Source organism: Candoia aspera, chromosome 1 (genome assembly GCF_035149785.1).
Source record: "Candoia aspera isolate rCanAsp1 chromosome 1, rCanAsp1.hap2, whole genome shotgun sequence".
Taxonomy (NCBI): domain Eukaryota; kingdom Metazoa; phylum Chordata; class Lepidosauria; order Squamata; family Boidae; genus Candoia; species Candoia aspera.
Genome location: NC_086153.1, coordinates 216,496,904 through 216,513,100, shown reverse-complemented (window position 1 = coordinate 216,513,100; position 16,197 = coordinate 216,496,904). Strand labels below are relative to the sequence as shown.

Genomic DNA, 16,197 nt, shown 5'->3' with positions numbered 1-16,197 from the left:
GCTCTCTAATAATGCACTGTCATAGTGAAAGATAGGAAGCATTTCCAAGGTAAAAGCTAAGTTCAGTTTAGTTGACCTCACATGTCACAAAATCCTGGAACTGTTTAAACTAAATATGCATTTCCTGTGTAATCCCTTCTCCTGCTTTCAAAAGGTTTGACACAGATGTCACATCCTGCTGTCAAACTGTTTTTGCATTGACCTGATGATAGCATGCTTATTCAGCTCCTGCAGTTTTCTGGAGTGTAAAAAGCCCTTCTTAAGATTATATTGTGATGTCATCCTAGGCACAAGAGGTAATAATTTCTTTCAGCACAGCATCCAAAGTGTACATGCAATAAAAGATGTTTCAGTGATTGTAGTGTCCACCAGCAAAATCTAGGGCTTTTTTTTACTGAAACTAAATACATGATTATTTTTCAAAAATAAAAATATTTGCCTCTGTAACCAAACCAGGCAGATGCAAATATGTCTAAGGAACACAAGAATCTTAGGCCAGGAGGGAGCCTTATGGCCACGCTGCATAATGAGAGCACCTCCATTCACTCTGGTGCGTGAAGCAAACCCACCTCTTACTCTTCTTCCCCAAAGACCATCCTGAAGTTCCTATCACCGCAGGCAAGAGCTATACTTGCAGGAGCCCTTTGAAACACAACCTGAATCTACTTTTGTGCAGAATGAGGCAGGAAGCCAGCATCCCATGCTTTACCACCAAAGTGTGCTAAGTCAAAAGGCCCTAAGCAGGGGGATGCAGGGAGGATGGAGCTTGTCAGGCATTTCTCCTGGCATCATCAAGTCTGTCCACAGGAGACTGGGTTTCTAACATCACTGGTTTCTAACCATGGTGGAAAAAGGGTCACACTGATGGCTCCAGAACCTGAAAGATCCACTTGCATACATTTATTGGAGGAAGTGAAAACTAAATTCTGTTCCTGCAGTTGCAGAATCTGATCAAAAATGGAAGGGAATATGGGGAAAGTATGTTTCCCACACTGTTTTTTGCAAGAAATAAAGCACAATATTGGAAGCTAATGTTTATTCCAGAAATAGAAGGAATCAAGGAGCTAGTTCCTTTCAGACAAGGCAAAAACACCTTTTGTTGTTCTGGAAAATACCCCCAGTTGCCCTACAAAGCAGCAGCTTTGTATTTTGCCCAGGAATATCTAGTAACAAAACAAACCATGTGACACTAACACTGCTGTAAGTGTTTTCCTAGCTGAAGAACAAGCACACTTGAACTTGAAATCGTTACATGATTTGTTTGACTAAGATTATTGGAGATGATAAGAGGATACAACTTGGGGTTGAAGTGTTTAGTGGCAATCAGGTGTTCTGCAACGTGCAGTCCTAAAACTCTTCTACCCTTGCTAAGGTGATGGAAATTGCCATTCTGCCCATATGCCTGAAATGCCTTTTCAGTTCCCACGCTGGGTTCACATCTCACATAAATGCAGTTTGCATAGTTTAGCTAAGCATGTTGTATAAACCCAGCCAATTTAAACTTTTCTATAAACCATGGTTAAAGAAACTTCACCTGGTATGATGGATAAACTGCGTCACAATCTGGGCCATTTCAGCTGAGCACTGGCAAAACTTTCGGTCCAGTGAGATCCTTTTAGACATGCACTGGGGGAAGGCGTTTTTCAGATAGTAAAGCAGCCTGGGTGCTTCCACATATACGGACCTCAACTCCCAGAACCAATTCTCAGGAACAGCCATGCTGTCTGACAATCTGAAAACTGAAGTCCATACATTTGGAGGGCATCCAGGATGGGGAAGGCTGTGAGAAGGTCTCATTTCACTTCAAAATGTAGTAAGTCAGCCATGGATATATGCAGGGAGGACTTTTCGTCTTATTCTCTTCAATGACCTCTGGACCTTTGCCTTTCAGTCCTGCTTTAATGGCTTCATGGGGCAGAATAGATTAATCAGTGGTGGCAGGAAAAGGAGAAGCTGAGCCAAACAAAGCTACCCAATGAAGTAGGATGAAGAGACAGCATGGTGCAATCCCCCCTAAGGAGAGAATGGTTTCACATAACATGCTAGTTACATTGGTCATAAACCAATGCCTATAGTTATATTTAATTTGATTTCTACTTCTTAAATAACTTCCTATGTTACAGCACAAGAGACATACTGTTGAAATCATCATGACCATCATGGCTCAGTAATACACTGCAGACTGCTAGGCACATGCATGAGACACTTCAGTGGCATATAAGTGGCACTGATGCCTGGGTGAAATGAATTCAGAAGCACTTTGGTTCCCACCTCATTTGCAAGATATACTGTATGGAATAGACTAAGGTTATAAAATCTTTTGCAGGCTAAGAATTGCCCTCAGCCTTTGGCCGGCTGGCTAGAAGTAGCCAGTAGTCAAAAAGTGAGTGGGCTGAGAAAAAAGTGATATTAAATTATATTTAATTAAAGTTAAGTTTAATGTCAGTCTTTCCTGCTTGAAATCTGGAAACAGTTAATCCAAGAAATGAGAATTCAAGAACTCTGAGTAACAGTAACTATAAGAAGGTGGACAAATGTTACAATACAGGAATTCTAGCAAGTATTCTACTTTGGAGTCCTTGGTGCTCTCTGAGCCTTGTTGTTTTCTTGCAGACGTTTCTTTGCCAGGCAAGGCAACATCTTCAGTGCGAACAGGGAGTGGGCCTGCTCTAGAGCGCATCCACGAACACCAACTGGCAGTCAGAAGACACGATGACAACTCACAACACGTGGACAGACTCAACCATAGTTTCAACTGGGAAACTGTGAGCATCCTAAACCAAGCCAAATCTAAAAACGCCAGAGAATTCCTGAAAGCCTGGCACTCAGACAAAGCAGCCATCAACAGACACAGAGGTAAACAACATTTACATACCATTCAAAAGAGACAATAGAAAAGCCAAAAGACCAGAACACCTCCTCACCAGCAAGCAACACCCAGATATGCAAAGATTACCACTAGAATTAACACCAGATGAACAATCAAACAGCACAATATACCCTAATCAAGGAACTATTAACTCAGTCAACCAAGCAGCAAACAACAGCCCAATTAAGGAACTCCCAAGGAGAGAACAACACCTCCACCAACGCAAGCTGGACAGTATATAACCAGAGAGCAAGGCCCACTCCCTGTTCACAGGGAAGATGTTGCCTAGCCTGGCAATGAAACGTCTGCAAGAAAACAACAAGGCTCAGAGAGCACCAAGGACTCCACAGTTCAACCCTGAGCTACAAATTTTTGCTTTGATAAGTATTCTACTTTCAAATGAGACATCTAATTTACTATAGGCAAACCATGGCAGCAAAACCTTCCACTTCTTTGGTGCTTTTGTGAAGACGAAATATCTGCATCTCTTTGTTGCTTTGATAATTACTCTTCCTTTTATTAGTATGAGAACTAACTTTCACTATTGTTAATATTATACTCTCCATGTATTTAATAATTTTCCCTTCTATCCGATTAAAAATCACAGTTTGATGACAGGTTCTGTCAGGCCTATGCAAACTACACCCAAAAGCTTGGAGAAGTGTACCCCAGTATGACAAATCATTTTCCCTGTACTATCTCTTCTAGCAAAGTGTCCTGGTTCTACAAAACAAAACAAATATGCATATTTCATAAGACTGCATGAAGAATAAACTACACTGAACAGACAGCAATGTGCTGGGTGTTATTGAAGTTGATCCTCCGTCTTCAAGCAGTGATAATCAGATCACATTACTGACACAGAGAACAAGGAACTAAATCAAGTGGTCATATAATAGCTTGTGGATCACCAAATGTAATGTGACTCGGTGAATTAAGAGTGCCACAAATATGTAGGCACTTTTCACAAATATTTCAGTAAGACAATATTGAAGGATTAAGCAAACCAGAAAGTCAATTATAAGTAGCAACACATTCAGTTTTATATACAGGTAGCTATAAATATTGCCCTTGCCTATATAGTAGTCTAAACTACTTAACATAAACAAACTAAAAAATGGAGAAACAGAAATACCTATAATGCTATTCTAAGATGATGTTGATATTTCCATGTCAGCAAAATACACCCTTGTTATCTCCCTTGACAGTCTAAAAGTTGCTAAAGCAGCAATGAGTCAGGGAAGGAATGTGGACAATGCAAAAGAACGTGGCTTGAAGATTTCCATAGCTCCACCTTTTTTCTCTGAACTGGAGGAAGGACTCAGCACCTACTCCCAATCTACATGCAAGGCGGTGTCCTCTGGGCTGTCTAACTGGATGAGCTGGTTTTTGAATTCTCTTCCCTTGACTAGGACTATTCCTTATTTCTGCAGAAGGTGACCTCACAACAGCATCCTCTGTGAATCACTCAGGATTGTGGATGCCAGCCAAGAAAGACAGGTCTATTTGCAATGGAAAACTACCTCCTCATTCCTCACATAGAGTTCATGTGGGAAAACACCCACACCACTTTTTCATAAAACTAGTAAAAAGAAAAATAGTTGCCCAGTGCTAATCCAGTTTTCTCTATAGCCAAATACATTCCTCTACGGAAGTATTTCAACAATGCATCTTATAAAGAGCAGATCTGAAAGTATTCAGGCAACACTTAGCCAAACATGGCTTCATTGAGTTCTATGCTTTTATATATGCAGAGCACCCAAGGACATAAACCCACAATATCACAGGTTCTTACATGAGCAAAGTTCAAGGCAAATGGGGTTGGCCATTACTATATTATTCATTTGTATTCCTTTAGGACTGCTTCCAGACTAGTAATTCCATGACCAATCATTAAGCTACTTATAGACAGAACTACAATCAACTTTCCACATCAAAAGTATCGCACTTTAGCTATATCCATAGTAAGTACTGTACTTAGGTTTTTTAAATGACTCTGTTCTTGTTTCTAGATATTCATAACAGCCTGGTTTTACTCACACAAATATTCTCAGCTAAATATGGACCGTGTTGAACAAACTGCAGCCTTCCAATCAGGGTTATCTCAGCACATTTTTCCAGAAATATAGCCTGTAATCATTATTCTTCAAGGATGGTCTCAATCTAACTTTCCCCATTTGAAGCAAATGTTCATCTCCATTCATCTGCTTGCATGTTGTACTCTCAGAGACACACCTCTATCAACTCATGTTCACCACGGTAAATGTACCTCTGCAGGTTCATATACTTATGCAGGAGGACATGTGGTACCATAACTAGCCTCTATTACATTTGATAGCACTATTTTGGCAAAAACAAAGCAATCACTATTAGCACCAAGATTCACAGAAAGAATTCACTGTTCACGGCTTATTAGTGACAGTGATCAGGTCCTTTCCAATGATAAACCACAGGAGTTCTACACTACCATATTTGCAAGTCCAGGATCACTTGTCTTCGGTCAACTTCTTTAGTATAGGTTTTCACTCCTTTAATTTTAGGGCACTGAAAACAAAGCACACAGCAGTGTTATTGGTACAGTGATGAGAAACATATCTGTAAGAGAGCCCCATCTATCTTAGCAAAAATATAATAACATCCAAACATCAGGCTGGAGCCATCATGATTCCAAAAGAAATATTTCCTGCAGAAAGAAAACAAAATAATCAGCAGGAGAGAAAGATTACAGAGTATTTTCTAATCTGCTGCCCTTCAGAAGTATTGCTACTAAACCTGCTATCATTTCCAGTCCCCGGGGACTTGCAAGTTTTGCTCCAACACATCTGGGAAGCATTGTTTGCGGGAAAGCTGTACTACTGCCATTGATTTCGCATTTTAAAATTCAGCCCCCTAAAAGTGTTAGCTGTTGAATCAAATAGAAAAAAGGCATGCAAAATTTAAAAACTCACTAAGAAAAAAATAATCAGATTCCTATTTAGGATTACTGAACAAAATAAAGCCCTTGATTGATTGATTGATTGATTGAATTAAAGACAATGCAAGGCATTTTCTTTCAATAGTGTGCTTTCTAAAAGGGCCTAACAAAGTAAAGGATAGGTTCTTTACAATTTTTATATCAATAAAATCAGGAACTAAGTGATTAATGAATGAAAAGAAGATTTTGGGGTTTTTTTTTTATGCCATTGATAGCCCCTCGACAACAACTAGGATACTTAGAACAGGGTGGGAGCAAACACCTTAAGAATAGTTCAGAGGACTGTCTTCTATCAGGAGATAGATTTTACAGTTGCAGCATTTTTTTGTTACTCGCACTTTGAGGACCACCAAGTACTGCCTGGAAATTCTGAGATCAAAAATCTATTTTGAATAGAATAGAAAAGAGTTCACAATCCTTCTGCACAAACCCTAACCCTTCTGCCTTTCAGTCGAGTGATTTAATGCATGGGTTTGAACAGGTTCATTTTACTACAGCTATTTTAATAAAGTGAATGTCAGAAATCCTTATATTGCAAATCATCAGAAATCAAGCAATGGATCTAGATCTATCTTAAGCCTACCTGCACACAAAAAATACATTCATAAACAACTAGTCTGGCTGGTGGCAGTCATTTTCAAAGACATCACCTTACCTTATCTCCAAGATGGATTCTGGTAAATGTGCATGTTTTTAGATGTACATTCTTTGCTCTGATTTTTGGTTCAAGAACTTCCTTAAATGTCTTTTCCATAATTGCTCCGAAATATGGCCAGATCTGTTCAACAACCTATTCATAAAACAAAAGTCTAAAGTCACCACATGTTTATCACTGCAGTTTGCCGTCTTTATTTTAAAGACAGAATGCCAACTTTGCTCATGGAAATGTCTTTAACTTTCTAAAGTGGCAGATGATACACTCATTGCAAAGGATAACAGTAAAAATAAATGCGAAGTAAAAGATATGTACAGTTGCTTATTCAAATAGCTGATCATCTCCAGCAGCAAAAACGAACACTCAGGTATTTGCAAGTCTAGCCAAAGAAAATCATCATCATCACCACCACTGCCCCTTCCAAACTACAGGACAAGATTAGAAGATTCAGAAGAATTATTTTCAAGCTTGAACACACATTTGACAATATTGCTTTAATTTAAGCTGTGAATGAGATTCCCTCATGATTCCCCTGAGATGCATAAAATTTCCCAAAGTACTGAATGTTTTTCATCTCAGGCATGGCCTCTTGTTCCATTCTTGCTACTGCTATGAACTTCTGAGATAACTTTAGACACAGTAGTTCAATATTCACTTTTCCTCAGGATCTAATATGCAAATCTTGCTACTGGGAAAGGGGGACATTTCACTCCGTAAGTCATACAGGACCAGTCTTGTGCCAATGACAACTCTTCCAGTCAGTTTACTGCAGTTCAACTGACTAACACTGAAGAAATTGTAGATTTCGGCTGGCAAGGAAAAGTCAGGCTATTATGGGATACTTGTGAGTTTTATGAAGATCTGCCTAAGAGGTTTCAGTGCTGAGCAAGCATTATATAAATGCTATGGTTTGTTACCTTGGGTAACAAAGAAAAAAACACACTGCTGCAGAATTTGTTTTGGAGGAACCCTGGCAAAGGCAGATGGCCATATCTTTTCTTCAGCTGAGAAGAACTTTGATCAAACAAACTTCAGGGCAATCCTTGAACATCATACAAATTATACCCAACTTACCCTAGCCACTTAACTAGAGCAAATAAGTTTATTCATGGGTGATTCAACAGCCAGGTTACAAAGCAAACTTTGAAGAAGAAACATTTCAGCATTATGCTTATTAGATAAAGCTCCTTCTGTATCCAGTGACTTACCTTGTTCAGCCACTCTACCCGTTCCACATCAGGGAAGTGCACCTGGAAAGCAGGGGCAAAGAAACAGATGAAAACCAATTTCATGATGGGGATAAATAAGCAGGATGCAAGTAAAATGACAGGACTAACAAGAGACCACTATAAAGTCTGATGCACAGCATGATTCTGTAGCAATATCAAAAGTGCACCTCAGTAATGGGTCTGTCCTATACTTCCTCTACAGGTTTATACACATTAAGAGGCAATTACACAGAAACAAATAGAAGGAGCTCCTTACTGAAAATGGAAGATTAATTCAACTCAGAGAAATAGCTCTAGCTTTGTAGTATAGAACTTATTTTATATACAGGCACATGAATTTGTATATTTTCTGTTTATCATTCTGATGCTGAGGGGGCTGCTTTTTATCTCATGTGGAACTTGATTATTAGCTGCCCAGAGCCTCCAGGAATGAATGGGCAACATACAAATAAAGAAAGCAAATAAAGTGCAAAAATTCTAGTTCCTGGAACTTCCAGTTAAAAGACAATTAAGCAATATTTCTGAAAAAGCTTGTGTCTGACAGCTTCTTCTTCTGAGAATAGACAATACTGGAGCAAGTCAACCAACCGTTCAGGAATCAGCAACACAATGATGGCATCTATGGAAGTCCACAATTATACCTAACATGCAGTCCAAGTTCTCACAGAAGATTTCAGGGTAGAGATCACTGAAACACTGAGATTTCATTTAGCTTTAATTTTTGTCACCCACACTAATATGAAATAAAGTGATTTATTTCACCTTAATTGTCAGCCTTATATCACAAGACAAAACCTCTTCATAGTAAAACCAGATTTATTATACAGATAAAATTTGCTCATCTCCTTATTAAACTTATTAAAGTCAGCTATACCAAAGGCCTGTATTGTACCTTATACTTACATTTTATGATAATGCTAGAATAGTTTTTCCCTAAAGGCTGTGATCGCGTATCTTAATTAAAAGGCCACATATTCTTAAGAGAAGAACCACTGTGAAATCAACTGGAAGTCTGATCTAAATTAAGATTAGAGGATAATAATTTTCCTTTTAATTGCATTAAATATTACAATTAGATAACTGTTTTTAAAGATTTCTGGGGGCCACAGATCACACACCTCTTTATTAAACAGACTTACGTAGGTTTAAAAACAAAAAGGTAGAATAATTACTTTTCTAAAGAACGTTCATGTATTAGAGGTACTTCCCAATCAGTGTCATTAACCCCTGTGCTATAAATGAAAAAGCCAGCTATTAGTGTGAATAAAATGTCACACTAAGTCCCTGGATATAGAAAAGGAAAGTGCCATTAAAAATGTGATGAAAGCACAATCATAAATTTAATTCATAAACAAAAGTATTATTACTAAAAGTTATAAAATTATGTATCCTTCCTACACTACATGTACCTCTTAGTTGAGGGGACGATGGTAACAGTATCTTGGCTTGCAGGGCACTCTCTAGATTAGAGATCCTAGTTAACATAGAATAGTGTGAGCGTGCTCAGGATCAACGGGGCTTTGATTGTGCTTGGAGCATACTGGCCCAAAAGTGCCCAAATTTTCCTGCTTTGCATCCTTACCATTAACAGGGAATGCTGCATGTGCCACAGGTACAACTAAGGCTGGTTACTTAGTTTCCTCTTTCTGTCTTACTAAAAAGCCTAATGGACAAGTCTTGATTGGTCAAAGCCACAATGATGCAGAGGTCAATATTTATCGGACCATTCAGTAACTTTGCCACTTTTTCTGCACTTTGCATACACTTGCTTATCTGAAAGTATGATGAGTACGTACTGTATGAGTCTGCCTGTAGGTCAGTGTCAGTGTGTGTATATACACACAAACATTCAGTGCACTCTTATTCTAATTATATGGTAATAAAACCAAAAAATTTTATGATTACAGTATATGGATAGAGGCTTAGGGGAAAAATAAAACATATGGCAGGAGTCATGTTGAGATCAGTTCTCAGTATAGTGCAAAAGAAAATGATGTTTGTTCCACACTCCAGAATCTAAGCACGTACTAGCAAATATTGCAACATAAATTGCACAACATTTTGGGGGAGAAGTTATGGTAGATGCAAAATCTCTCTCTCTCTCTCTCTCTCTCTCTCTCTCTCTGTGTATGTGCGTGTGTGCACACATGAATACTCTGACACAACAGATGTATAGAGCCAGTTTGGTCTGGTGGTTAAGGTGCTGGGCGAGAAACCAGGAGACTGGGAGTTCTAGTCCCGCCTTAGGCATGAAAGCCGGCTGGGTGACCCTGGGCCAGTCACTCTCTCTCAGCCCAACCCACCTCACAGGGTTGCTGCTGTGGGGAAAAGAGGAGGAGGAAGGAGTGTTAGCTATGTTTGCCACCTTGAGTTATTTATAAAAATAATGAAGGCAGGATAGAAAATAAATTTTAAAAATCCCTTTTTTTCACTGCAGTTATCAAAGATGATTGTAACATTCATAAGCTTGTATTCTATGTATAAATACATTAACACCATACACAACATAATTCAAATGGGATAGGGGAAAAAAATCTCAATTTGAGCAAAAGCTGGTGTTAAATGCTATGTGGGTAACATACAATGGGAGACAAAGGATAGCCCAGCAGGAAGTGGAATTAAATTCAGTTCCATGTTTTGGAGAGCCACGTCTACCAAAAAGAAATGGTGGCCTTATCACGTTCCTCATTATCACTCTGCTTTATAGGAACACCTCAAGGACAGTAGCGTCTAGTCAATGGAGGTACTTTCTTGCCCATGAACTGTTATAGAAGCATGAGAAAAGTACAGGCGTAAGCAGAAAAAGCAACTTTGCTCTCCAGGAAATAAAAAGGTCTTCACTGTCACAGTTTCCTGTTACTCAGCAAGGGTCATTAATGGGCTGGAACAGTTGCAAGAAGCAGTCAAATGCTACTGTTCAAGACTATGATCCCATTTCCACCCCCAGCAGTAACTCTGGAGAGAGAGACAAGCTGCAGTCTGCTTGCATGGGAGAAGGTACTGCCAACCAAGCAAAAGTCACTTATGAGTAAACACGTGTATTGCCGTACTATTCGGTATACTTCTATCCCATCAGGTGAACCAGATTACGGCAAATAGAAAATGAACTAGTCCCTCATGGTGAAGTTCTGGGTGATTCACAGGCGACTGCTTTGTAATGCAAAACAAAAATGCAAAGTAAACGAAATGATGAGCCATGCCTGGTTTCCTCCAGGTACTTCTCACTCAGCCTCAGTGTTCCTCACGCGTAACATGGGAGCAGGGCAGCAGAAAGATTTGGCCAAAGGCAGTTTTAGAGAGTGTTTGTTAGGACACATGATAAGAACTGACACAAATACGGCTTGATCTGTACTTCTGTATGGTTTATCCAGTCACACAGGGTGCAAGCGTTATTTTGCTCTTGATCTCACCCATTACTTTGTATCTCTCTCCAGATGGACTGTAAGGCTGAAGCCTGCCCAGGCAGAATTAGACCATGCCACTCATCATGACCTTAGCTATTCTATAACAGAAGCAAATATTTACTGCCGCTGGTATCGTATAGACCAGGGTTTCTCAACCATGGTTCCATGGAACCCTTGGGGTTCCCTGGGAGATCACAATTTCTTAAAAAAAATATTTCAAATTCGGGCAACTTCACATTAAAGAGGTAAGTTTCGTTGTTTATTTTTAGTTTAAGAACACTGTTAATGCACATATACAGGCCTACACATGAAACGAATATGATAATTTTGTAACTTGTGGTGTACATTTGAGCCTGAACGTGCAGGGGTTCCCTGAGGCCTGAAAAATATTTCAACGGTTCCTCCAGGGTCAAAAGGTTGTGAAAGGCTGGTAAAAAGGAATGAAATACATAAAATACAGGTGTTTTGTGATGATTTCAGTGAACTAACCTGACTTGTCAAGTTTCTTTGCTTTTTATTCCAAGGAAGAGGGTCCCTCCTATTGCAGGTAAACATCCAAACTCTTCCAAATACATATGCAGAAGGTTCATTAGTTGTTGACAGTCCAGCTTTAAATGGACCTGACTGAAACCATTGTTCTTTACCCACCCTACACTAACATTCTCATTAATGGCGTAGCAGTTACTGTATTGTCTCTGTGTAATTGAAATAGGTCAAGCTGAGGCATTCTGTTCTGAAAGTATAACATTCCTGTCATAACAAACTCAACAGTTCATAATTGGTAATATTTTTCCCTTTCCCACATAAAAGCTTTTATACAGAAGGAGGAGGAAAGCTGTACTTAACCTTTTACATTACGTTGCCAGAAAAAAAGAAGTTTGAAAAACATTAGTAACTGGATATGCAGCTTTCTAAAATGGTGAAGTATTTGGATCAGTTAGCATTACAAAGTCAAAATTTACCATGTGCCCAGTGCTTAATGTTTAGGTAAACCTAGGATACGACTGGTATTTGCTTATTATTACCCTTATCCTATTTCTATTCTTGAAGGAAATTAAGACTGCTTGTAGAAAAAGATTCCCAATCAGCCTCCCATCCAAAACTTACCAAACCTACACCCATTTAGCATTTGTGAGGTTTCTACACCAGGTTCCTTCATACCCTACTCTGTAATGCCTCTGCATAGAAATCCTTTGGAAGCTTTATTCCTTCATGAAACAGCTCCTGATTTGAAGAGTTAAGAGAATGCACTCTGCACATGGTCCTGAATTAAATCTGACACTCAAAACTTTTCAAAGCCATAGGACCTGATAGGTCTTAAGGGAACCTCAAAGGCTTCATTCAATTTGCACATCCAAGCTGACTACTTTAGCAAATCCTGTAATAATGTGGTATTTGTAAACAAGACATTAACCCAATAGAAACAACTATGCAGCTATTTCATTGCATTTTAAATTTAGTCGAGCAGGCAGTCAAAAGTTACCAGTGCCAGGGCAGCCTGGGTTTACACACTGCACTAAGCCATAATGTGATCTTGTTGGCTTTGCTTAATGTATTGAATGAATGTAGTCAAACTTGGTTTACTCAACAAACCATGATAAAAACAAACCAGAGACAATTTTCTAAATATGTTCTTATTTTACCCAATTCTACTTCCACCCCTTTATTATGAAGTAGAGCAATATACTCCCAAAAATCTGTAACATTGCTGCTGACATTAAGGAATGCAAAATACTTTTCTACAGTCCATTTGATGAGCTGTCCTCTAGAATCTCTCTCTCTCTCTCTGTCTCTCTCTCTCTCTCTCTCTCTCTCTCTCTTCTCTCTCTCTAATATAGATAGAGCCTTTCTGCTGCAAGCTCAAAGCAGTATCTACTCCAAAACCCTCTCTGATATTATCCTCATTAACCTTGTGAAGTAGGCTGGGCTGAGGGATAAGGATTGGTCCACAGCCACCCAATGAGTCTCCTCAGCTGAAAGTGGATTTGAACTTGAGTCTCCCCAGTCCTAGTTTGGGACCTTAACTGCTACAGCATATGGCTCTGATGGGTATCCTAGGTTTGTAGTCCTTGTCAAAACTCATGATTGTATTAAGAACAAAACTACAAAAGCCTTCCCCAGCCTGGTTCTCTACAGGTTTGTTGCACTTACAGTTTGGCTGGTAGATTTGTTGGGGTGAAAGTTAATTTGCATGGGACTAAGACTGACATTGGGAATCTATGCCCCAAATGAGGATAAAGTACTGTTCTATAAAGGACTTACGGAGTCCTGTATAGGCTTCTCTTATGGATATTGGTGTCTGATGGGGGACTGGAATGGAGTGATCTCCTCACAACTGGACAGAACTTCTGAGAAAAATATTAAAATTACTCAAGGCAAATTACCAAAATTTTTCTTTGATCTGATGGACAATTTAGGGCTTGTGGACATATGGAGACAGAAAAACAGCAATTCAAGAGACTACACCTAATAATCCTGTGAGTTTGGATTATAAAAGGAAACCCAGTTCTTTTAGATGGAGACTGAATGAAACATTGTTACAGAAAGAACCAATAGTGGAGGATTGTAAAAAGAAATCAAAAGAATTCTTTGAAAATAATTTAGACAAAGGTACTGATTTAAGAATGGTTTGCAAGTAAAGCTTTTATCAGAAGTTATTTCATACAACATAATAGTGAACTCAAAAAGAAGAGGCAAGAGAAGACCCAAGCTATTTTGGATGAGATAAAGAGATAAGGAGCAGAATTAAAGAAATTTCCAGAGAAGATACATATTTCTCAACAAATTAAGCTTTTACAATGACAGTTATCTATGTTAATCTTATTTATTTATTATTTTCTATCCTGCCTTTATTATTTTTATAAATAACTCAAGGTGGTGAACATACCTAATACTCCTTCCTCCTCCTCCTATTTTTCCCACAACAACCACCCTGTGAGGTGAGTTGGGCTGAGAGAGAGGGACTGGCCCAAGGTCACCCAGCCGGGTTTCATGCCTAAGGCGGGACTAGAACTCTCAGTCTCCTGGTTTCTAGCCCGGAGCCCTAACCACTGGACCAAACTGGCTCTTAATATAAGAGCAATGGAAATAAAAATTAACTATGTAAAGCAAAAAAACGTTGAGTTTGCAAACAAACCAGGGAAATGGTTGGCATATAAATTACAAAAAGAAGCAGAAAATGATACTGAAGCTACAAGAGGGAGATACTATATTAATGGATAGCATAGGTAAAGGTAAAGGTTTCCCTTGACGTAAAGTCCAGTCGAGTCCGACTCTAGGGGGCGGTGCTCATCTCCGTTTCAAAGCCTTGGAGCCGGCGTTGTCCATAGGACACTTCCGGGTCATGTGGCCAGCATGACTCACGGAACGCCGTTACCTTCCCGCCGAAGCGGTACCAATTAATCTACTCACATTTGCATGTTTTCGAACTGCTTGGATAGCATGGCCATGCAAAAAACATTTCATCAATATTATTCTAACCTGTATAAAGCATGTAGTTAAGATGAAGCTTCAGTCTGGCTGAACATTTTTTAAGATAAAATATTTTAAAATTTATATATATATTTTTTTAAATAGAAAAAAGAGGATCTGAAATATTAATCAGGACAATTGATACTTTAAATAGATAAGCTAAAGTTAGATTATCTCTCTGGTGCTCCAATTGATATATTAGTAAGATTAGGATACAAGTTTTTATCCAGTTGTGACCATGCATCAGTGAAATAGGAACTGCTGGCAGAGGGTGGCCATACAAGTAACCAACCAGTTACCTTCATTTTAAAAAAGACTAAATATTCATCTAATAAAGTTCAAAATTAAAAGCAAACTATTTTGTCACCAAATATGGTTGAGTTTCTTATCAATGTAGTCCTTTAACCATCCACAATGCATTCTCCAGCAATTAATTTTGCATCTATGTATCACAGCTCCTGTTTCCTCAAAATATATGTATCAACAGATTTTCTGTTCCTCTAATTTACTCTATATATAGTTTTTTGGTTTTTTAATTGCAACCAACTATGGGGAAACTTCAGCCCAACAAGCTTCCCTGCCTGGCAAACGAAGGCCCCACGGGGCACCTTCTAGAAGTCTCCACCTCATGTCTCTATCTCACCAGATGGCAGCACTCCCTGGGGTCTGCTCACCTGAAGCCCAAATGGGATGAGTTCCACAGTGACCCACTGGAGAGCTGAGAGCCAAGCTGCTGGGAATGCCCTAGGACGAAAGAGTTCTGCCTCTCCCAGGGTGCCATTATAGCTGGACCATTGGATGCAGTTTAGGAGACCTAAGCTTTTTATTGATTGTATTATGGTTTCATCAGGTGGCATCAACCGACTGGCTTTATCTGAGCCTGGAAATTAAGCAGGGTGAGCCTGCTTCAGACTTGGATGAGAGACCTCTAGCAAATGCTGAGTTGTAAGCTAGACTGGGAAGTAGAAAAACACATTGGAAGAAGGCAATGGCACACCATTTCCATACTGTTGTTAACTGAACTGTATGGATGCTTCCAAGGAGTCACCAGGAGTTGGGACTAAGTTAAAGAATACTTTATTGCCGTTTTTCTAGACCAGACAATAACTGCAGTTATTCAGCATCACATATTTTATTCTCTCACTCACCCACACAACGCAGAAGTCCTGTCTGCAGCACAGCCCAACACTTGTAAATATTAGAGGAAAGAGACAAAGATGCCAGTATCTGTGGGGGGATGGGGCAGAGAGAAAGCAGCAAGAGAAAAAGCAACATGACCTCAGAGGACTTTCTGCCCAACTTCCCCATAATCCTAGGAATGCCACTGCAAATCCTTGTCTTTCCCAGGATTTTTCCCAGGGCAGCCAGGATTTTAGGGAAGGGTTGAGTTTGCATAGACCCTGGAAGAGATCCTCAAGTGCACTGCAACTCCTAGACCAGAAACGGCTCCCCATCTATATATTAGATTTTCAATACAAAAGTGTTTTGAAAAGAGGTCCTACAAAATTTCAGGAATGAATGTAAAACTTGCATCATCCATTTTAAACCATAAAACATAATCTGCAGATGTTTAAAAGTCACAGATCACCGGTAAA

General features: G+C 39.2%; 1 protein-coding gene across 1 annotated transcript in view; it reads right to left on the bottom strand.

Moving 5' to 3' along the window:
- Positions 1 to 16,197, bottom strand: part of ESYT3 (extended synaptotagmin 3) — a 45,430-nt gene that overhangs the window by 28,081 nt on the left and 1,152 nt on the right. The window contains exons 2-4 of the mRNA XM_063288734.1: positions 7,707 to 7,748; positions 6,499 to 6,633; positions 5,337 to 5,413 (exon numbers count right to left, since the gene is read on the bottom strand). Coding sequence (XP_063144804.1) covers positions 5,337 to 5,413; positions 6,499 to 6,633; positions 7,707 to 7,748 — 254 coding nt within the window. The remainder of the gene's footprint in view (positions 1 to 5,336; positions 5,414 to 6,498; positions 6,634 to 7,706; positions 7,749 to 16,197) is intronic.